The sequence below is a fragment of the Protobothrops mucrosquamatus genome, unplaced genomic scaffold (assembly GCF_001527695.2).
Source record: "Protobothrops mucrosquamatus isolate PMUCROS unplaced genomic scaffold, P.Mucros_1.0 scaffold129, whole genome shotgun sequence".
Taxonomy (NCBI): domain Eukaryota; kingdom Metazoa; phylum Chordata; class Lepidosauria; order Squamata; family Viperidae; genus Protobothrops; species Protobothrops mucrosquamatus.
The window spans coordinates 1,046,736-1,069,294 of record NW_015386496.1 but is presented as its reverse complement, the minus strand read 5'-3'; the positions used below and the strand labels follow the sequence as shown (position 1 = coordinate 1,069,294).

The window sequence follows — 22,559 nt, the reverse complement described above, 5'->3', positions numbered from 1 at the left end:
TTATTATTACTTGCAACAGCTGCCTGCAATAAAACTGCAAGGCAACACTGTTATAACTCTGCTGTATTAACCGCAGTTTACAAAACATGCTATTTATCAGCAAATCTGATATTCCTATATAAAAAACAATTACCCATGGCTGAGAAACAGATGCAACTTCAGGAGTGTGAAAATAAGCTACTCCATTATGATAAGTGTATGGATATCCAGTTGAAGTTGTTAAGTACATTGTTCCAGCTGCTGGCATTATACTGGAACCTGAAATAATGACAGAATAAAAATTTGCATCATGTTGTGCTTTTCGAAAAACAAAAATAACAGTGTTTTTAGTTAATAAAAATCAGATATGTAACATATGTAAATTTGTACTTGGGGACAAAAAAATAATCTCTTAAATTTCCTCAAATTTCTTAGGCAGAAATTTTAAGTACACATACAAATCTTTTTACAGGTAGGATTTTATTGATGGAACAAAGAACTACAGTGGTAATTTGCCCAGAGTCAATCAGTTTGGTGGCTATAACAAATCTAAGTCTAAGCCTAAGTCTAAATCTGAATCATGAGTAGCAGGAAAACACTGTGTGGAACTTGGCATATAATTCTAGATTAAGGCAATAGTGAAAAACAAGTAGACCCCGACTTACAACTATAATCGGGACTGGAATTTCTGTTGCTAAGCAATGCAGTTATAAAGCACAACATCACATGATTGCATCACTTAGTAATGAGAATTCTTGCACTCTGAATTACCACATTAATTGAATTCTATGGGTCATTACCTAAGGACCCACCCCAACCCAAGCTAATCCAGGCTTGGTCCCTTTCAGCCCTGAGCCTTCAGTAAAGGACTGCATGCTCTTCAACTCCTCCACTTAACTCACTCCTATCTCCCCCCTCTCCCCCATATCTGCCTTTTTAGTTGCCTGGTGTCCTCCCTTGCTGGGTAGCAAGCTGCCCTAGGCCCACATAACTCTGTAGCTGCTTGCTATGCTGTGTCTCAGGGTCTTCTTGGCATGCCGTGATCTGGTGCTGTAAAAAGCCCCTGAGCCCCAGCACAGCACAAAGTGCAGCCACCCCTGGAAGTCCTAGTGCCACAGCAATGCAATGTAAAGCTGTAGTGGTGCAGGAAATGTAAGCAATGCAACATAAAGCTATAGCCTTAGCAGCTTGGCAAAGCCACAGCACCCCAGGAATCCCCAGCAATGTGGTGCAAAGCCCCAGTGTGGGTCTGAAAAATTTCCATGGTCAACAGATTCCATTTCAGGCAAATTTCAAAGTTTTATAATATCTGTTTATCAAGTGGAACAGAAATATTATGGTTCTCCCTTGAATGGCTGGAAGTGAAGGAAAAGGAATAGTAGCTGGAGAAGCTACAGAGAAACGAAAGAGATATGCATCTCTTGCCCTTCCCATAACCTTCATGTGGCCAGAGTGAATGCCACATGGAGGGCTTCTTGATTGTTGATGTAACGTGAATAGATAGGGTGAACCAGAAGACTCATGTGCAGAGAGTAGTCTCTTGATCCTAACACCTTAATTGTTATGTCTAGTGCTCTGCTTGAAAGGGATTTCACTGAAGGATGGGCAAAGAGGGAGATAAAACAAATACATACGAGGAATCCCTACTTGTTGCTTTCTTATTGCTGGGCCAATGTTCAGTTTCTTATCTTTATAATTTAATTTTTCAGCCTAAACAAAACAAAGGAAATATGTTACTTGTTACTTACGTATAAATCTTGTTTTACAAAATGTTTACGAACAATCCAACAGGTTTTTTCAGATATTTCATTAAATATCTTATAAAAAATGCAATTTTGGGGTGTGTGTGCTCAGTTACTATTACAATTCTTTTGTTCTAATAATTAATCTTACTATACTGTATAAAGATTTTGAGAATTTAAAATTCAAAAGATATAAATTTCTTTATTTTACTCTTATTCACCACGGTTCCATCAAAATTAACTTTTGTATTTGTTGAATTGTCCTACAGCAAGTTGTCCTGCAATAAGTTGGCCATGGCGAGTTGGCCCATTCCGCTAGCCCTCCCCAATAACGTTATGATATTGCCTGTCATCTATTTTTTTCTGTGACACTTAAAAGCATTTTCAATCTTCTAGGCCTCCTGCTGTGATTTTTAACCTTCTGCTAAATAATCAGTGCCCACTGGGTCATTACTTCAGAGATATTTTCTTACCTAATGACCATGGGTGGGCAAAAAAGCAGTGGGAGTGACTTCCAACTTCCTGCCAGCTTTCCCATTGAGTTTCATTGTGGTAAGCTAGAAGGAAGCATCAGAAATCCTTCTCCCTCCCTTGATTGCCATGGATACATTGACTGGAAACGAAGACAGCTTACTTTTTTTTTTTTTTTGCACATTTCAATCCATTTCTCTGCTTTTGAAAATCCCATTCCTATAACACAATGCCCATGAACATAAGAGTAGCACAAATATCTATGGTATCTGAAAAGACCCTCTGCATCTCCTGATTAGTAAGTAACTTGCACGATTCTCTCTTGTACACATGCCTTTAATATTGATTATACACTATGGCAACCATTTTATGATGGTGCCCACCAAATCTAAAAAAAATAATGTTCTTATAGACTTCAAATAATGATCTTCACCACAAGTATGTAAACATGAGAGGATTACTACTATCTATGTATATAAAATAAAATAATCTTTTACCTCTTGTAAAATTTTTTGTGCATCTTCCTGAGTTTCAAATGTGACAAACCCATACCTAAATAAAATAACAGAAATTATTTTCCTTAAAGTATATTATATGCGCAGTCTTCCAAAATGTTAATGTGTTGTCTGACAATTTTGGGGCATTTTGTAGTCTCTAAAAAGGAATGTGAAGCAACAAAATATTTGTTTCAGCCTATCTACTGAGAATAAGGCTTTTAAAAAACAGTATTTTCCCCAAAGAAAAGACAGATGTTACTTCCTCTTGACTTTTATTTATAGAAGAAAACGTTTAAGCCACAGGCCTAAAACAGTGGCCAAAAAACAAATTCTTATTAAAAAGAAAAAATAATCTCACAACAAAGATGCTTCCTATGTTAATCAAAACAGAAATCTGGATGTTAAGAGCCACAGCACTTTACATATGGAATTGGAAGGTGAGGATTCTGCTGTAACTCTAGCTTGAGAATAGACATATACCCGAGTAAGGCTTATGTGAGACAAAAGCAAAAATAGATAAAACTCAGAATGGTATGCAAATAAAATAAAACTAGCATAAATGCTAATATAAATTTACATCCTTAATGCTTTGATCAGATTTTACATTCAGTTTTTGTTTAGCCCTTTTTAAAAAAAAGTGTGATTTCTAAACATTTTCTGATTTACATTAGGAGAGTGTAGAAATATTTGATTTTTTTCTCAAAAAGTAATGGGCTTTTGTTTTTGTTCATATTACTAGAAAATTCTACGTCAAATTTCCAAGTTAACTAATGCTGAAGAAAAATACATGCAGTATAAAATACATGCAGTATAAAATTCAACTGCTGAAGCTGTAATTAGCATAAAAGATATCCTTCTGGAATAACTTTCAATAAAATGAATATATTTTTCAAACTGAGAATTCTTTCATTTCAATTTGCTATTTTTATGAATCTCTACATTGAAACACATCTGACAACTATAATGATTTTTAAAATAAGGTTTCAAGTGAAGAAAGTTTATTTGCATAAAATGACATATAACTTTTCAGTGGGATTTGTATAGATGAATAGGATGCTTATTTTTTAACTATGATATAATTCTTTATATAGTTGAATGGCTATAGTGATCTACACAGTGTACAAATCAAAACCATGCAGCTGAAGTTCTTTTCCTCAATTCTTTGAACCAATTATACTTTATATCATATTCTAAATAAAAGAAAAGTAGGACTGTAATCACTCAACAATAGAAATAAGATTATTTGTCCAAAATCTTCATGTGCTCCTACCAGGGTGGCAAGTTACAGTAATAAATGAATATGCCTATGTACTCAACAAAAGTATGATAGAAAAATACCATATAGGCAGGTATGAGAGTAGCAACAGGAATTAACCAGTGAAATGAAGCGCCTTCTGATAAAGACATACTTGTGATCAGTAAGTTAAAAAGTATCTATCACTGAAATGAAACTGATTATTTAGAATTCAAGCCTACTAAGTAAGAGGAAAGATCAACGTGCTATTCAGGTGCAAAGTAAGTGCCGTATAGAGTCTGAGAGAATATAGGATGTTTCTAGTGGTTAAAGATAATCATAATTAAATGAAAAAACCTTTTGAAAAACCTTCTTGTAGTTCTTCTGTAATATATTCTATCAGTGAAGATAGCTCTCCTTTTAGCCTTTACATGAAAGGAGGGCAAATGAGTGAATGGCTTTGCCCTTAAAGTTATAATTTCTACTGTTTCATAAGGTAAAATTTTATCTTGGCCAGATAATCTTAATTAAGAAGCTGATACCTGGCCAAAATAAAAAAAATTACCTTATGAAACACTAGGAACTCTCAGGGCAAAGCTATCTCACTTGCCCTCCTCTAAGGCAAAGGCTAAAAGGAATGCCATGTTCATTGATGGAATATATTACAGAACAGCTGCAAGAAGTTCAAAAGGTTTCTTCATTACATAGAACAGTACTGTAGAGACACCCTTAGGAGTACCCAGGACAATAAGCATGAGGCAGCTCTGTTGTTCAGTACTTTAAGTGTTGAATAACTGTGAAAAAAATTCTCAAGCAAATGTTCAATAAAATAAAAGCCAAAGCATTAGAATGCAAGAATAACTGCATTTAAATACTCAAGGTACAAATATGGTTAATAGGTTTCCATTGTGGGGTTGGAGAAAACAAAAGCCATTTGCCATTTTGTATCATAAGGTATCAAGGGGGCAGCATGCAGACAACGTGATAAGCAGTTAACTGTGCTTATGATCTTACTTCAGTTTTCCTTTTCTTTACCTGCAAAAGTTATAAATTACTTTTTCATCACTGTTGTAACTGCCATTGCTAAACAAGGAGGTTGTTAAATGAGGATCATCTGTAAAAGCATAACGCAATAGTGATCCTGTGCTGCATAGCAATGGAAACTAAATATGTCATAGGAATCATGGGGGTACTTCAAATCACTGCTGAACAGCTCACTGAATTTTGTCAGTTACTTATGGAATTATGAGGAAGGGAGGAAGACAAATGCATTGGATTGATATATTTACAAAGATCTAAAAGATGAGACCATCCTTGTCTCTTTAGTACAGCAATGGAAATAGAAATTAGCACGCTTTACATACAGTAGCTGTACATATTGGTGTTATTGTTATCTTTCTATGAAAAGACTGTACCAAAGAAGGTGCAATTACAAGGTTTAGCCATTACATAGTTATTTGCAGCAACAGTGAGCTATTATTTTATCTGCCTGAATATTGTAAAAGGATATGAGATAATCTCTAAAAATGTCAATATAAGCTAGCTTGGTGAATCAAATATATCTCTTCTGTGATCAATTTTTTCTCCATTGACTGAGTGTGGGAATCCTGAAATGAAGAGCTTCTAGAATTCTGCAAAACAACAGTATTTTTTCTAGAAATATTTTAGAAATATTCAGTCATATGGAAATGTGATCTTTAGTACTACTGATTATTCAAGAAAATAGACCTGTGGTAACCCATATGACAGGCAGTATATCTATTTTGGAATATAACCCACTTCACTGTCTTCAAATTGAATAATGAAGATTGAAGAGTAGATCTGTGAATATTTCTACTAAACCTATAAGATGATAGTCAACACTTTAGGACAGGAGTGTCAAACTGCCGGCCCGTGGGCCAGTTTCATCATACCGAAGCCACGCCCACCCCATTGCCAGCAATGCAAAAAGAGTCGTGATACGTCGCGACACGTCACGTGACAAATTTGACACCCGTGCTTTAGGAATAGATTAGGATGGAAACAGAAGCCGTAGTTAAAACTGCCAATATGGTAGGTTTTGGTGCAGTATGTACCATACCGTTTAAAGCTGGCAAATTAAGGAAACAATGGTCACTTGGATTGGAATGTTTAACAACCATTTGTAGTTACGATTAAGATGAAAAAAGTAACTTTATAATCCTTGAATCTACAGCCTTTGCAGGAGTATAAAGCAAATAAAATCTGAAGTAAAATCATAAACACAGTTGAAGTTTCACTTAATGACTGCTTTGCTTAATGACCAAGTTGCTAGTCCCAACTGCAATCACTAAATGAGAACTATCTATTGTCAAGTTATGAACCCTACTGCCTTTAGGACCGCAGTGTGCTTCTAACTTGCCAACAGAGGGAGGAGGAAGGGAGAGAGCTTTGAACCTACAGGTGTCCTTATCAGTGTGAGACCCGAAGCTGCTGAAGAATTGTTTTCGCAAACTAAAGTTTGTTCTCATAATAACTACTAGACGATGTATCAGACAATGTGACCTGTAAGTCAGAGAGGGGTGGAAGAAGTTTTGTTTTTTTAATTAACTGCTTTCTGCCTTTTTCCTTAGAGCTAACTTCCCTTTGACCCTACTGGTTTGATTCTGCTCAATAAAAGTAATCATTAGAAGCTCTGATGTTTTGCTTGGTTGGGCTTTTCAGCGGGGGGGAGGGGGTTTTTACATCTATATTGCTAGTAACAGAATACTGAAAACCTACTAAAGTAATTTTCCAGATCAACTTATTCTTAGCATAATGAAGACAGAATTACTCCAAGTCACTCACATTTCCCCATCTCCCCCAGAGCAAGGAATCTTTTCTATAATGCTTCTATTTCCTTTTCTATATTCCCAGGATCTTCAGACACTCCATTATAGCTTGCAAATTCCACAGATCTATAATGGTAATCATGTTTATGTAATGTGTATGCCGCTGTAGTTGTAAAGTACCATAGGAAGTATACCCGATGTAAAAGCCACCGTTAATATTACTATATAGTTGTATGTATATCTGATACTGTGAATCAAAGTCAAATTGAAAAGAAAACTGTATCTTGATCTAGAGATAATACATTCAGTAATTTAGCGACTTAAAATAAAACCAAGTGACAGCTTTATTTCCCATCACGCCTGGCCTTTAAAAGCCCTTAAATTTGGAGGCTGAGCAATATGAAGGGCTTTAGTACTATACTGAAGAGTATCCAGGGACATGCTATTTCTTTATAAGTCTGTATTTGAATAACTGTGGATCAAAATTAAAATTTTGTTATGAAATGATTACCTAAAACTTATAATGTGGATGCACTATAAGCTTAGGATCTAACAATGAAATTTCAAATAAGATAGCCTCTATAAATGGAGAATGTAAAACGGAAAACATGGAATCTACAATATCTATTTAATACTTCAAAAGGTTTCAAAGTTCTGGTATTAGCATGACTGGAATTAACTGAATACTTTAATATATTACAGTAGGGGTACTTCTGAGTCAAATAATTTAATCTGTCTTTTTGAATTCAATTTAATTGATTGCTTCAAACAGATGAAGACAGTAAGTTTATGTTCTTTTAAAAACAATGGTTGATCTGGAAAACACAGAACTATATTGGAGCTGGTCAGCACTGGATTTGATGAAGAATAGGCAGGATCTTCTGCAGAAGTGTTGACTACTTTAGCCATTGAAAAAAGTGGTGGAAAAAATACACTTTGGGAAAATACATTACTGTCCTATACATGCTTCTTGGAATAATTTTGAATTTTTTTATTTCAGCTAGCAGAAGACTTGCTTTGTGAAAAATCGTTACATATATGCATGTTATTTGAGCTAGGTAGTGCTTTCTTCCTAAGTTTTACCCCAAAGGGCAATGTTCTATCTGGTTTGTTTTACTAATACTTAGCAAAGATGACATGCTTCAACTTCTTGGCCTTTGCCTATAACACATGCGACACAATCATGTCTGTCAGATGTAGTAACTTTACCCAAGCATTGCATACACTTACAGAAAAGCTTCTCTAATAGTCTAAATGCTAAAACTTTATTAAGAGATAGAATAGACTGAACAAAAGCTTCAATGAAATCTATTTTTCCCAAATTATTCCTTTTCAAATATAGATTAATAAGGAAAAACAATAACACTAACCACAAGGAACAAGAAAATAGAAATGATTTGGGAAAATATTAAGATAAAGAGAAAAAAATCAGAAAATGCTGCTGAAAATACTGTTCTGGGGATTGAGAAGGAGCTGAGGTAACACAGTAGATGCTGCTATGGACAGAGATGCAGAAGTACAGTATGCCAAAAATTGCTTTCCTGGAACATTCCAAATGATACACAGCACAGACATGGAAGCTCATGATACAGAAATATCACAGTGAAGAATCAAATAATCAAAGAGATGTTTTGGAACAGCTTTTATGGAATAAGAACTATACCACAAACTAAGACAGGACTATTAATAAGTATTTATGTTGCATAATACTGTGCATTTATTTATTTATTAAATTTATATACTGCCCATCTATCTGTTTGGAGTAACTCTATAGTGTGTAGACTACAGTAAATGAATTTAACAATTCCATATAAATTATACTTATTTTCAAAAACGTTATGGCATCTTAAAGAGTAACAATATTGATAAAAGGGATGTGAATGAAGAAATAAATGATAATAGGATAATTTTTTAGCATTTCTTCACTCATATAAATAACTGTATATATTCTTTTCTGATGACTATACTCTTACGAATTTAATTAAATGGATTTGAGCTGAGTATCATGACATATCGTTTTATTACAAATGAATAACACACAAGTTGGCCGCTAGAAATTGTTTTTAACCAAACACAGCTTATACGTTTTTATTAAAAAGCCTAACTTAAACTTATTTAAACTTATTCCCAGATGTTTAAACTTATTCCTAGATAATTTGCTTATAGAGTTACAGACCTGAAGGACCTTTATACCATGCTCTTCATTTTTGGAAGACTATATATAGACTCTAAGCAGTATGATATTAATTTAATAAATGTTTTGGTTTACTAACCCTTTTGATACTCCAGCTCTGTCATTTACTATTTTTACTTCTTTTACACAGCCGTATTGAGAAAAAAATTTCCTCAGGTCATTTTCATTAGTCTATTAAAATAAATAAAGGGGGGGGGGAGAGAGAAAGACTGTATAATACTAGTAAATATAGTTAAAATACAACTATCACTTAATATTGACATACGTTTAATAATTGGCATGTTTGCTCAATCAAAACTAATTTCAATCCATCCATTTATACACAATTTTGAAAGTTACATCACTGTCCAATTATATTCTTCAGCAGTTTGTATAATAAGGATACCTGCAATATTTTCTAAAGTGGGCCAATTCTTCTAGACTTACTCATATTGTGTATAATTCCACCTCCATCTCCTATGGTATTCTGAAATTTCTGTTTTTTAAAAAAAGGGAAATAATACCAGGGAGAGAAAAAACAGTACAGTTTCTTTGGATATGTTGGCATGCTTGATAATGAATGCCTTTCAGGACTATTTTCCAGAAAAGCTACTCTGCAGAGACACACAATGAAGTGTTATTGCAGGAAATAAAATGGGAAAAATTGGACTTTTTTTTAAAAAAAAAATGAATTACCTTGGAAGCATACTTGTTAAAATAAAATGTTGAACAGGATACAACTGATAGCAATATCACTTAGACTTACAGACTGCTTCATAGTGCTTTACAGCCCTCTCTAAACGGTTTTCAGTCAGATTGCCCCCAACAATCTGGGTCCTCATTTTACCGACCCTGGAAGGCTGAAACAACCTTGAGACTGTGAGAATCGAACAGCTGGCAGTCGGCTAGAATTAGCCTGCAATACTGCATTCTAACCACCGCGCCACCACAGCTCTCTATATACATTGAATAATATATTTAAGAGTTAATATTTCATTAGAGTAGCACTGTTAAGTTTTTAACACTGGATGCATAGTTAGATATTTTACTAAGCTATGATGGAAGGGAATATATTTTCAAGTATGTATGTATGTTTCCTGTAGTTTCTAAGAATATAGACATTTTTGCTTTTGCTCTTGGTTGACTGCAACACTGGCCTTTGAATGGATTGGGAGTATCTAGTTTATACTTCTCTCAACATACATTTCCTCATTCATAACTGATTATAGGGGGAAAACCCCGCACACTTTTCCATACTCAATAGAAAGCCCTATGGATGAAAGGCAGTGAGAGGACGTTACATGGATATTTTCAACAATGCCACTTGGATATTTTTAAACTCAGTAATAATAATTTGAAAAAGTAAAAAGTGAAATACCTGTGAACGAATTTGTGGGTGAATGAAAGATTTAAAAAGCAGGAGTACAATAAAAGGTAGAGTGATCAGAGCACATGGCTAATAAAATAGGATGAATCTCTATCCTCTATCTTCACAATGACACTAATAAATTTGTTTCTGGAAAATCCCCAACCCATTGAAATAGATCAAACTGGGCAAACAGGAATCCACTGTAATGACATTGCCATTTCATTAGATAACAACAACAAAGGGTTGAGATGGGGGAGAAGTAACTCTTTATTTTCCACATCTATCTACCAGATGATAAAATCATAAGAATAAATTCTTAGATATATGTAACAATATAAAAACAATTCTATTATAATAAAAGTTGGGACCACCCAAATTACCTTAAAATCAATTCCTCCAACAAAGATGCGATTAGGAATAACTGTTCCAAACCTTGGGGCACTGGTGGCATTATTTAAAGGCACCGGCGACACAGTCTTAGGAGATGGAGACAAAGAATCAGTTTGCCTCTGATTTGCAGTTTGCTGTTTAAAAGAACATATTCTTGTTAAATATATTTTCAATTTATTATGGATTTTCAAAAATTAAAATAAAAGAACAAACAATAGTTATAATCAGGGCTTTTTTCTCATAGAACGCCCAGAATGGAGTTCCACCACCTTTTTTGGATGGAACCTTGTAGAATAGGCAAGGCAGGTTGTATGACATGTGTGAGTTCCGGCACCTTTTTTTTTTATTTTTTAGAAAAAAAGCACTGGTTATAATTATTTTTAGGGAATGAAAGCATTTTTACTTTAATCCAGAAGTAATTTAATGCCACAGTATCGAAAGTTTTTCTATCTTATATTAGGTTTTCATACACTCAACTCTTCTTAATCAATTCTATAAAGTTCTAAAAGTTATTATTTTCTAAGTGTATTAAATACTGTCTTAACTTAAAAGAATAGTCCGTTAAAAAATATGTACGAACATTATCCCTGCTTCATTACACAAGTAGGATATTTGTATCCTCTTTTCTTAGAATAGCTCATCTGTACAATAAAATTTACATTTAACCTAAAAAGTAAAACACTAATTTAAAATAAAAATTTGAATTCCATATAATTAATCTATACATTAAAAACATTTTCCATTTAGCTTTTAAAAAAAGATAATTACTTAGGCTATATATTTCAAGTTATGTGTTTCAAAGTATTCCCACTCATAAAAATGAAGTTATATGAAATCAGATATCAGATTAATAGTTAATATCATTTATAGATATGTTCCAATATATATATACTCTAAAGAAAACCTAATTAGCTATGTTTTTTTTAGTGTATATTCCCACTCATAAAAATATAACAGTTAAATCCAGTTAGGTTTGTTCATTCTTTCCTTCTAAAGATTGTTTTCATACTTTAATAAATTCAAGGAAAACACCAGGCCATTTTTAGATTTATTAGATTCAAATATTGTTATATTTGGTATTAATACTTTACTAAGAAACATGATGACAGATTTTCAGCTATTATTCAGTAAAGAACTAACAAAGGATGTTCTTTATTTGCTTATAAATAGTCTCAAACTTGGTCCTTCCCTCTCATCTCCTTCTGTCTGTAAAACTGCTCTACTTTGAAAGGGCATCCATAGTGAGTATAAATCACAAAAATATAAAAAATCCGTTAATAATAAAACTATTTATCTCAGGGTTCCTAATTGTTAAATTTCAATTTACTTTCCAGAAAAATACCACAGTCCTGAATAACTGAACTGTCCAGTGTAGTGTATGTAAAGCATGCACAGGAAGCGTTAGCATAGCATGATGTGCTATGAGCAACAGAACCACGACAAGGTCCTTCCTGAGTCTGTTGAAAACAAAGCTGCGAAAAAATATCATAAAAGTTCAATCATATACTGTAGGTAATTCAGAAATTAATGTACAGTTATAAACACTGACAATAAAATTATTTTTTTCAGTATGGTTTTCCTCACATTGATAATGTATTCATTGTCAATATATATCATACTACATATTTAAATCATTTGTGGCTATTTGATACTATTATTACTTGAATTTTTTCCACTGAACAATTCTGACGATAGTGTTTTTCTGGAATGTTTCAGAAACTATAGATTTAAACTAGTAAAGAGTTGAAGGTAGAGCTCTAGTCTGACTAATTGATTATTATGTCCTTTTTATTATGTCTTCCTACCAGCAAAAGGAGTTAAAAGTCAATATTTGAAATACATTAACATATTGATAGTATCAGAACCATATAATAGGAGAATTCACATTTCTTCTACTGTTGTTTAACAAAGAAATCTTTATTGTACTATAGAGTACAAACATGAAACAGTAAAAAAATACTTCTATTTTGGGGCTAGGAATTCTAACTGACAGTACTTTCTTACAGAGTAATTTCTTAAAATAATAGAATTTTTTTTAAATCCTCATCCTATTAATACTATCATCAATATTGAAGCTCAATAATTTAATTTCTATTATTTTCTTCTTTCAGATATTTACTGAATTGTTGTAAAGAAATGAGATGTGTCATATTTTAATAAAAGGGGAAATCAAATATGTAGATGTACAGAGATAAAAGAATAACAACAATGGAGAAAACTCTTATGTTCTCTGACAATGAGCTTATTACTATTAGAATGGATCCCAGACTTGTAATAATTTTTAATAAGTCAATTTGAATGTTTTCTAATTTATAATGCTTGCTTCCAAGCTTATTTCAAAATACTATATTTAAACAAAAATACTTTTGAAACCTTCCAACACTGATCAATAAATAACTTGTAGATAACACTATGAAATTACAATAATTATCAAGTTTCTTTTGAAGATATTTTTGAAAGTTTATCATTTTACAGATTGTTATGTAATTATGATGCAGTCTTATTATAAACTGTTATCATTTCATAATTTTAAAACATTATGTTTGTTTTGAATTATTTGACATTACATACAGCACTCTAAAATTGACACTCTATAAAACACACGGATTCAAAGTTTGCATACAATTCCAGTAACACTGAATACACATATAATATTGGTTTACACGTGCTTGGCTATATTTTTGGCAAATAAATGTGTTCTGCTAATTAACTATAGGTTATCGATGGTTGCTTTAATGAGAAAGCCGTATATCTTTTTCTGAATGAACACATCTTTGTAATATATTGTTTGGGAGCAAGTCTGACATAATAAAATAGAAGTTCTCCCTACAAATGCAGTTACATGTTGATCATAAAGTTCTATTTGTAAGTATGATAATTCCTATCACATACAGAAGAATAGATCTACTTTTCTGGCTACGGACACGACAAATTCAAATGTGTCTGAAGCATAAGGTGATAGGAGTTATCTCACAATGCATTTTAAATGCATGTCAAACAGTTTAACAAAGCATTGAATTCAGACATATCATGTGCTGTAGTTGATGGTAAGATGATAGTGACACAGACATGATGAAAAGATAAAAACTGTGGTTTTTACTTTCTCATCTTTTTACACTTGCAAATGATTGTACTAGAATGGTTCTAGTTAAGAAACTAATAGATTCTACACTACTGTTTCCCCGATTCTGCTAGTGGTTTTCCAATAGATATGCTTGGTGACTGCACCATGCATTTTTTTTCTCCTGACAAGACCAAACCAGTTTCCAGATATATCTTAGTAGGATATAGGACAGTGATGGCAAACCTTTTAGAGACCAAGTGCCCAAACTTCAACCCAAAACCCACTTATATATGGCCGAGTGCCGGGTGGGCGTGGCTGCCGGGTGGGCGTGGCTACACTGGTCATGGCAGATGGGTGGGCATGGCCAGCTCGATGTTGCTCCTGGGGAGGGATGCCTGTGAGGGTCGGGCAGGGTTGGGGGAGATCCAGGGGTCTCTGGCGGGTGGGGCGGTGGGAAAGAGGCTGGTTCTGCGGGGTGAAGCAAGGCAGGGCGGGGTGCCATGTCGCAGGGCAAGGCAAGGCAGGGGCCGGGGTGGCTGCTGCCTGACACCATCTGCCCCCACACACAAAGGCCAGCAAGCGCATGGGTGCTGGAATGCATCTGGCGACATGGGACATTGGCAAGTTAGCGGGTGGCTGGTTGAAGAGGACGGTTGCCATCTCTGGGGCATGGAGCGTGCCCACAGAGGGCTCCAAGTGCCGCCTCTGGCACGCGTGCCATAGGTTCGCCACCACTGATATAGGACATTAAGATAGGAGCAGTGAAGCAAATGGGACTAATTCTAGACCACAAGTAGAAAAGACTTAACTGGCAGAATTATATATTAGATTTCATTATCCAGTCTATTTTATGCTGTGATTATGCCAAAGTAGTTCTCTTTCCTATACATGGTATTTGCAATGTAATCTGCAAAGCAACGTTGTCTCAGACAGTAAATGGTTTATTATAATCAGAACTGAATTGGAACTGGTCCTACCTTAAGTGGATTGTTAAAAGAAAGTCAGCAGATATTTGAAGATAAAATCACTAGTATTCATCATGACTTCATACACACTGTAGTTCTATTATTGGAGGCAATGAACTATTCAGTCTAATTATTTCAAAGTTTTGGGTATTAAAACCTAAAAATGCAGTCAGGAATCTTCTGGGGAACAAATGGCGAACTGGGGAACTTCTGGGGAACAAATGGCGAACTGAAGGAGAATTAATAACTGCAGCAGAATGAAGAGCCATCATATAGATCCGGTTTTCATAATTCTTCTCCTGTCAAGGAAGGGGCTTGAGATCACCCACAAGTGCTCCATAGTGCTACTCCTCATGAAGAGAATGCAAGACACCAGCACCCAAAGTCCTGAGAGGGAAGGGAATAGCCATCTTGCTGAAACTATGGTTAGTGCCATCAAGAGGATACTGGGTTCACATGCTTTTCTAATCATTTATGGAAATTGCTTTTTAACTGCATTTCAGCTATTGGGAACTTTTTCGATCAATATGGTTTACAGTAACAGATGAATTTTCTTCAATTTTTAATGAAAGATGTTTTAAATACGAGCAGTCCTTGACTTACGACCACAATTGAGCCCAAAATTTCTATTGCTAAGTAAGTTAGTTGTTAAGAGAGTTTTGATCCATTTTATGACCTTTCTTGTCAGTTGTTAAGTGAAACTGGCTTCCCCATTGACTTTGCTTGTCAGAAAATCACAAAAAGTGATCACATGACACTGGGACATGTAACTGTCATACATGCCAGTTGCTAAGTATCCAGATTTTGATCAAGTTGTCAGCTGTCCTCTGCCTGCTGCCAATAAACTCCAGACACAGAAGGAACAAGTGACCAGCAAACTTTAATGCAAAGAAAAAGTCAGCACTGGGAGTGAACTGCTCCCAGCGCTTTACATAGACGTGCCCCGCCCACCAACCCCACCCCAATCAGCAAGCCAGCATCCGGTCTGTATGGATAGAAAGAGTAGTTCAATGTCCGTTTTCCCCCCCTCCAGACGCACCAACGCAGCCTCCGCCGTTCCAGCTGTTCTCTCAGGCAACCAGGCAGCGCTCTGCCTCCTTCCCCCTGCGCCCGGCAGGAGGGAGGGGCAGCTGAGGTGAGGCATAATCCCCCCGACGTCCGGCTGGCTTAGCTCAATTGCCCAGCCGGCGGTGGGGACGTCTCCGGCGTCCGTTTCCTCGGAGGGAGGCACCCGCGGTGTCTGGCAGCCTCGCCGACTCCCAGCTGCTGGCCGGTTGCCAGGCCGATTCCCAGCTGCTTCCCAGGAGCCGGGCCGAACACGCGGAGGCTGGGCTGACTCCCAGCTGCTTTTCGGGAGTCAGGCGGCGCACGGTGATTCCGCCGACTCCCAGCTGGCGTGCGCCTGCTGGGCCGACTCCCAGTTGGCCTCCGGGAGCCGGGCAGTGTGTAGCGGACCCGCCGGCTCCCCACTGATGTCTGGACGGTGACCCAACTCCCAGCTGACTGTCGGGAGTCAGGCGGTGCTCATAGCCCCCATGCACACGTCGGCCGGCTGCTGGCTGCGTCCTCCCTGTCTCCCGCCGGCTCATGGCAAGCCCAGGGGCTTGATACAAGTGACTGTGGGGATGCTGCAACAATCGTTAAGTGTGAAAAACAGTTGTATCACTTTTTCAGTGCTATTATAACTTCTAACGATTACTGGTTTTAAGGCAAAAACTACCTGTTCAAGTTTAAAGACATAAAAAAATATTTTGGAATGAACAGCAAAGGACTGATTAGAACTTCAATTCTGGAAAGTTACAAATGGGCTATGGGTCCAGATAGATTTGATATAAGATTTTGGTATTAATTATAAGACTCTTTTCCATGGGAAAATGTTTTTGTTTTGAATTCTCTTAAAAAACATAATTGGATGAGACTACGAAGGTTGGAGAACCTTCTGAAGAGAACCAGAAGGAACTAAAGATTACAATTAAAGGAGAATACTTACATTTTACTTACCAATTCAGAATGAAGCAAAGTATTTTAACATTGAAAATATTGAAGGGTTTTTTGAAAAATGAAGTTAATTTTAAGAGTACCTGCATCCATTGATAAACTGCTTCAAAGATGTTATGAAACAGGAACAAAGTTTACCTAACAAGAGTGAGATTGATCTGAAAATGGATTTAAAAATGATAGGCTACAAAAATTATACAGAAAATGATACCACATGGACATACAAAAGAAACCAGCTTAATAATTAAGAAGGATGTACAACTAACAAACCAACACAGTGACGTGGATATTTTTCCTATATTGGATTTAATAAAGAGGGTTGTTACTGTAAAACTTAGAAGAATTTTGGGAAAAGAGACAAAGAAAAAATGAAAAGAATTCAAGTTCTACAACATTATTTGAAGGGATTGTAGATTATTAAAAGTAAAAGGAAATAGGTTTATTTGATCAAGGTTTAAATAGATAGGCTGTTATCCCTAGTAACCTGTAATGGGGTTTGGCTAATAAAGACTGAAACAAGCTTTAATGATATTTTTTTTTTTATAAATAAGGATATGGGAAGAAGATATTATTTATTGTATTTTAAGAGATGAAAAGTTACTAAAATAGTTTATACTTGTGATGAAAGGGGAAGTACTTTCTATAAATATTTTTCTTTTTTACTATATTCTTGTTTTTTCTGTTTTGTTTTTCCTGTTTTTTTCCTATTTCCTGTTTTTCCTATTTTCCTGTTTTGTTTTTCCTGTTTCTATTTTTTAAGTTTGTATTAGTTTTAATAAAATAAAATTTAACTTTTAATAAAATTAAGTATAAAAGGGAATCTAAATACTTGCATGTTGAAAGTTTGTTGCTTCTAATAAATAGGGGATAACTATTTGTATCTTTAAAGTTACTTTTCTTCCTTTAGCTATCTAACATAGTAGTACCAGGAACAGTACCAGGTTCTTTTGAAAGGTGCAGCAACTGGGCCACTCCTAGAAAAATGTAAATACGAATGAATGGAGAATAAGATCTTTAGCAAGTCACCAATGACCAATTTCAAGTAGTGTAATAGAACTCTTTCAATTCAATTTGAATAAGTGGGAATTGAAAATATCTTGAATAAAGATTGCCCATGCAATTAAAGCCTCACCTTTTTAAAGATATATAGAGAAATATTGCAAATTAAAAAGGGGACAGGGTCTCAACTGTTCAGTTAAAGCCACCATATTTAACCCATTGTGGAACAGCCCCTACTTTGAGCACCACATGGTTGGGATAATGTAATTTTACTTAACAATGTTCAACATTATTAGTTAAATTAGTTCAATTTCTCTAGCTCAGATATTTGATTTGGAGGCCGCTACATCTCTTGAACATCAAATAAATCAGAAGTGTCCATATCTGAAGGGAGAGGGCCTGGTATAATTTAGTCATGTTCTGGTAATCTCCCAGTAGGTAACTATAACTTGTGATGATTTGAAAATGTCTTGGAAACTTCCATCAGTTTATAGTATGATAGACAGCTGAATTTAAATCACAGTATTTAAAAAGCAATTTTCCTTAATTTATCTTCATAAATTCTAGATTCCTACAACAATTCGCCAACATGGCCAACCCCCAAATTTCAATACATTTGAAAAGCACTAAACAGGAAAAGCTTCCAATCTTATGCTGCTTCCAAATTTTAAGATAATTTTCAGAGGCTTTTCTCCAGGGTTCTTGTTAAATGAAGCTTGGTGAGAATCATCAGAAAAAAAACATTTCAAGATGCAATCTTTTCAGAATATCCAGTGAGGACTGTGCAGTGACACACAAAAACAATCATCTGCAGGAATTAGCTCCCATGTTTTATAGTTCATACCTGTGAATTTTAAATGCTTACACCATACTATGAGTGTTTTGTTCATTTTTTTAATTCCATGAGATATTTAATTCTTTATTCAATTTATATGACTGCCCATCTCAGCAAGCAACTCTGGGCCCTTTGAATGACTGTTCAGTTTAAATGCTCACCTTAAGCAAATGTTTGCATTATCAGAGTGTGCTTGAGTTGAACTTGTTTCCTTTATAAAAGTGCATCCTTATATCTTTTAACTAATTTCCTAACAAAATAAAATATTATTGAGTATCAAAATTTTTAAACCTTTGATGCAAAAATAAATAGTGGAAAAAAACCCAGATAAGGTGTAAAATATTGTTCATATTTCTTGCATATTTGGGGGGGGGAGAAAGATAGTTTTTCTTCTGTTTCCTTTTGTGTATTTTGTAATTTTTCTATTTCTTCCTGTAAAGCTTAAGAAATAATAATAAAAAATATATTTGCTGCATCTACCATAGATAGGCACAATTGTTTTACTTTAGAAAGTTCTTCTATTTTTTAATTGCACTTTAACAATACAAAATTACCCTACAATAATATAAATGCCACGAGTGTTTGTAATTTTACATACCGGAAAAATATTTTTGGTTTCCCTTATGGTGTCTAGAGAAATATTTTTAGTATCTTCCTGAAGACTTAAAAAAATCAAGCTATTCTGGGCTCTTCCGTTTATATTTAAATCACGAGCGAAAATTCAAGCCATTATAGAAACACCTCAACAACACAACTTTGGGGACAGGTAACATGAACACGTTATGTACATAAATCACCAGGGTCATGCTCAAACCAAAGCAGAATTTACCTTCACCTACCCAAATAAGAAAAATTGCTCAGTCCCCTAATAAAGAGCTGGCACTCCTAATGGTGTCGAGAATATTGGAATTAGGATCACTTTCGCCAGAATAAAAAAGCGAAAGGCTAGCGCCTCCAACTACAGGGCGCGGAGAAAGGCAGCCACAAGGCAGGAGCCTCGTCTCTCCGACGCCCGACAGAATCGCGCCCTCCGCCCCCCCCCCCGAAGCCCCAACCGCCTTCCGCTGCCGTTAGGGGGCGCGTGCCCAGGAGGGCCGTTTCTTTAGCCCCAGCCCCTCCCACTTCGCGGGGAGAGGGGGAGAGAGAAAAGCGCCTCAAGCAATGGCGGGGAGGGGAGAGAAAACGGGAAGAAAGGGCGCGGCGTCTTGCTTGAGAGTGCTAGGGAGGAGGAGGAGGAGCAGCAGCAGCAGCGTTCCTTGAGCGCTTGGGTATTTTGGCGGGAAAGCGACGTTAAAATCATTCGTGGCTCTGGGTCTGAAGTGATTTCTCGCCCTTTCCCCCGCGCCGTCAACTTTCCACCCCAACGACGTGTGCTGCTACCCGCCCCGTCCGTTCCTAGGACCCATTTCAAGCCTAGGTACGCCTTTCCCTCAGGAATCCCCTGTCGGCCAAACCCGGCCCTAGGCGGCGCGAACTCTGTTCGATGGTGTCGGAGTGTCCTTTGAACGCTGCAAGGTTTCGTACTAACCGAGGAATCGGGCTCCATCTTTCGCTTCACACGTACATACACGGCACGCCTCAAGTTCTGGGCAGCACGTTTCCCGCACGCAGCTCGCCTTCTCACGCAGCTGCCGCGCCTCCGTTACTAAGGGGCAAGGCACGGAAAACGGGGTGGGCGGGCGCGACAAGCTCTCTACAGGTGCAGTGGCCCCTCGCTGGGCCAAGAGGTGGGGCCGAGGGAAAAGGCATGTAGTTACGTTTGGGCTAGCATCCGGAACTCTAAAAGTGAGGTGGGCGGGAGATTTAATGTGTCTTTTATGGATTCCTTCCTTGGGGCCTCTTGAATAATTTCAAAGATTCTTTTGGGACAAAACCAGTAACTTTTTTTTAAAAAAAAATCTGTGTTAAACAATAGTTATGTAAATTGGTGGTGGTATGTATAGTTTTATGGAATGATTTTTATTGGACTATGAGTTTTCTATTTTCCAATTTTATAATGCATTCTTTACACAATCCTTAATTACAGCAAATTTACATTTTTGAATATACTTTAAATTCACATCTCAGCCATTAGGAAATAGAGTGTCACACAAATGTTATAACTGAATAAATAAATAAATGTCATGTTGCTTTCACATCCTGTCTTATTAACTCAGGAAATAAATTATCTGTTTTAGTGAATTTGATTAATTGGCAGTTTATGTCAGTGACCATTGTCACCCTTCCTCACCTCACACATCCGTGGTTCATGCATCAGGAGATAACTAATGAACTGCCTGCCTTAGACTGACATCGTAAACTGTTTGGCTCAGCTACCATATCAGTGTGTATTTCTCCTCACAGCTTGGAATGGCAGAATCCATTTGAAGATGTTCTTTCATTATGAATTATTTAAATTGGTAAATTTGTAGAAAGAGTGTCTACCCTAGATGGGTAAACAGGAGATGAAGTTCAATGCACACAGCTTTTTGGGTAAAAACGCCGTATTTATAAATCACACTGTTCAAATTCCTTCCTGGTATCTTACCAATCTTTTTGCTGTTTTAAATCTGTTAGTCTAGAATCATACAAAAACATGACTTTTACCGTACTACCTGTCCATGACACCGTCTAACTTGCTTCATGCTTGGGGGAGGCCAGTGAGATGCCAAGTCTTGTTTTTGCTTATCGTTGTTTATCATTGGGCTTTAAACTCCATTATAGTGCCAGACAGAAGAGATTGATGCTTGAGACAGAAAACTGCCAGCCCTTGTCCCTGTTGCTGCTGTCACTCTCCCAACAACACTTAGCACTTCTGTGATAGAAAACAGCCAACTTTCAAGAGTTACCCCGACTCCAATTACAACCGTCTGCATTCAAAAGTATAGGGGGATGGAATAATTACTCACCTCTGTGCAAGGCAAAATATTATACTTTAGCAACAAGGATAATGTCTTGTTCAAAAGCTTGAAGGAGTAAGAGCAACAACTGTGTTGGCTTCATTCTCTATGTGCTGATTCTTGGCTTTCTACCACAGACATTACTCCTCCCCCTGTTTGAGTATCATTTTGCGAGCAGTTCCCTACTATCTGCATGTACACATACTGTACCCATGTGACAGTACTGATTTCAACCTAGTTGACAGATCTGAATGGGAATCATGCAGATGTAAAGTGTAGTCCCACCTTGTGCAGCTTGGCTGTTTTGTTGCAGATGTTTCATTTACCCAAACTAGGTACTGATGACGTTTCCTAGTTACCTTCCTAATTGAGGAAGACAGATACTACCCATAAGGGTGAGAAGGGAAGTGTCATGGTTCCGATAGACAGAGACAAATAAAGCTCTGAGACTTGGAAATTCCTCAAAGAACATGTTTATTAGTTACAAAGTATCAGCACGTCAAAAGTGAAACCAAGTCTGAAGACACACGTAACAATTCCCTTATACAAAGTTAAGAAATCCCACCTCTAAAGCTATGCAAGCAACTATGTTCCCCAATACATCATCTTGGCGGGCTTTTCATGAAGCGCCCAGCTTGCAGTCTTGGGAGCAGCTGATGACCTTGGTTCCCACGGGACAAAAGAATATTTTGACTAGCCAAGCACCTAGCACGGTGGCGAACCTATGGCACGCGTGCCAGAGGCGGCACTCAGAGCCCTCTCTGTGGGCGGGCGCACCATGCCCCGGAGACGGCAACTGCCCCTCTTCAACCAGGCGCCTGCTAACTTGCAGAGGTCCCACGTGGCCGGATGCATCCCAACACGGCTGGTTTCCCTCCCTCCCCGTCCCGTCCCTCCTGGCCTTGCATGCTCTCCTTTTCCCAGGCATGACCCACTGCATCGCCTCCTCAGCTGTCGGCCGGCCATCCAGCTCAGAGGCGACTTCTTTGAACTGCTGGTGGCGGGCTATGGAGCCCCAGAGTGCACCGGTTGAGGGGCTGGCAGGTTGTGGCTGCTGACGGACACCACTGGCTCCCATGCGCTCTCTGGCATCTGTGTGTGGGGGGCGATGGTATCAGGCAGCAGCTGCCCCAGCCCTTGCCTTGCCCCATGGCAATGGCACCCCTGCCCTGCCT

General features: G+C 37.0%; 1 protein-coding gene across 1 annotated transcript in view; it reads right to left on the bottom strand.

Moving 5' to 3' along the window:
* Positions 1-20,051, bottom strand: part of BOLL (boule homolog, RNA binding protein) — a 31,869-nt gene extending 11,818 nt beyond the window's left edge. The window contains exons 1-6 of the mRNA XM_029283555.1: positions 20,034-20,051; positions 10,635-10,778; positions 8,986-9,077; positions 2,690-2,744; positions 1,614-1,689; positions 134-258 (exon numbers count right to left, since the gene is read on the bottom strand). Coding sequence (XP_029139388.1) covers positions 134-258; positions 1,614-1,689; positions 2,690-2,744; positions 8,986-9,077; positions 10,635-10,778; positions 20,034-20,051 — 510 coding nt within the window. The remainder of the gene's footprint in view (positions 1-133; positions 259-1,613; positions 1,690-2,689; positions 2,745-8,985; positions 9,078-10,634; positions 10,779-20,033) is intronic.
* Between the last annotated feature and the right edge of the window lie 2,508 nt (positions 20,052-22,559).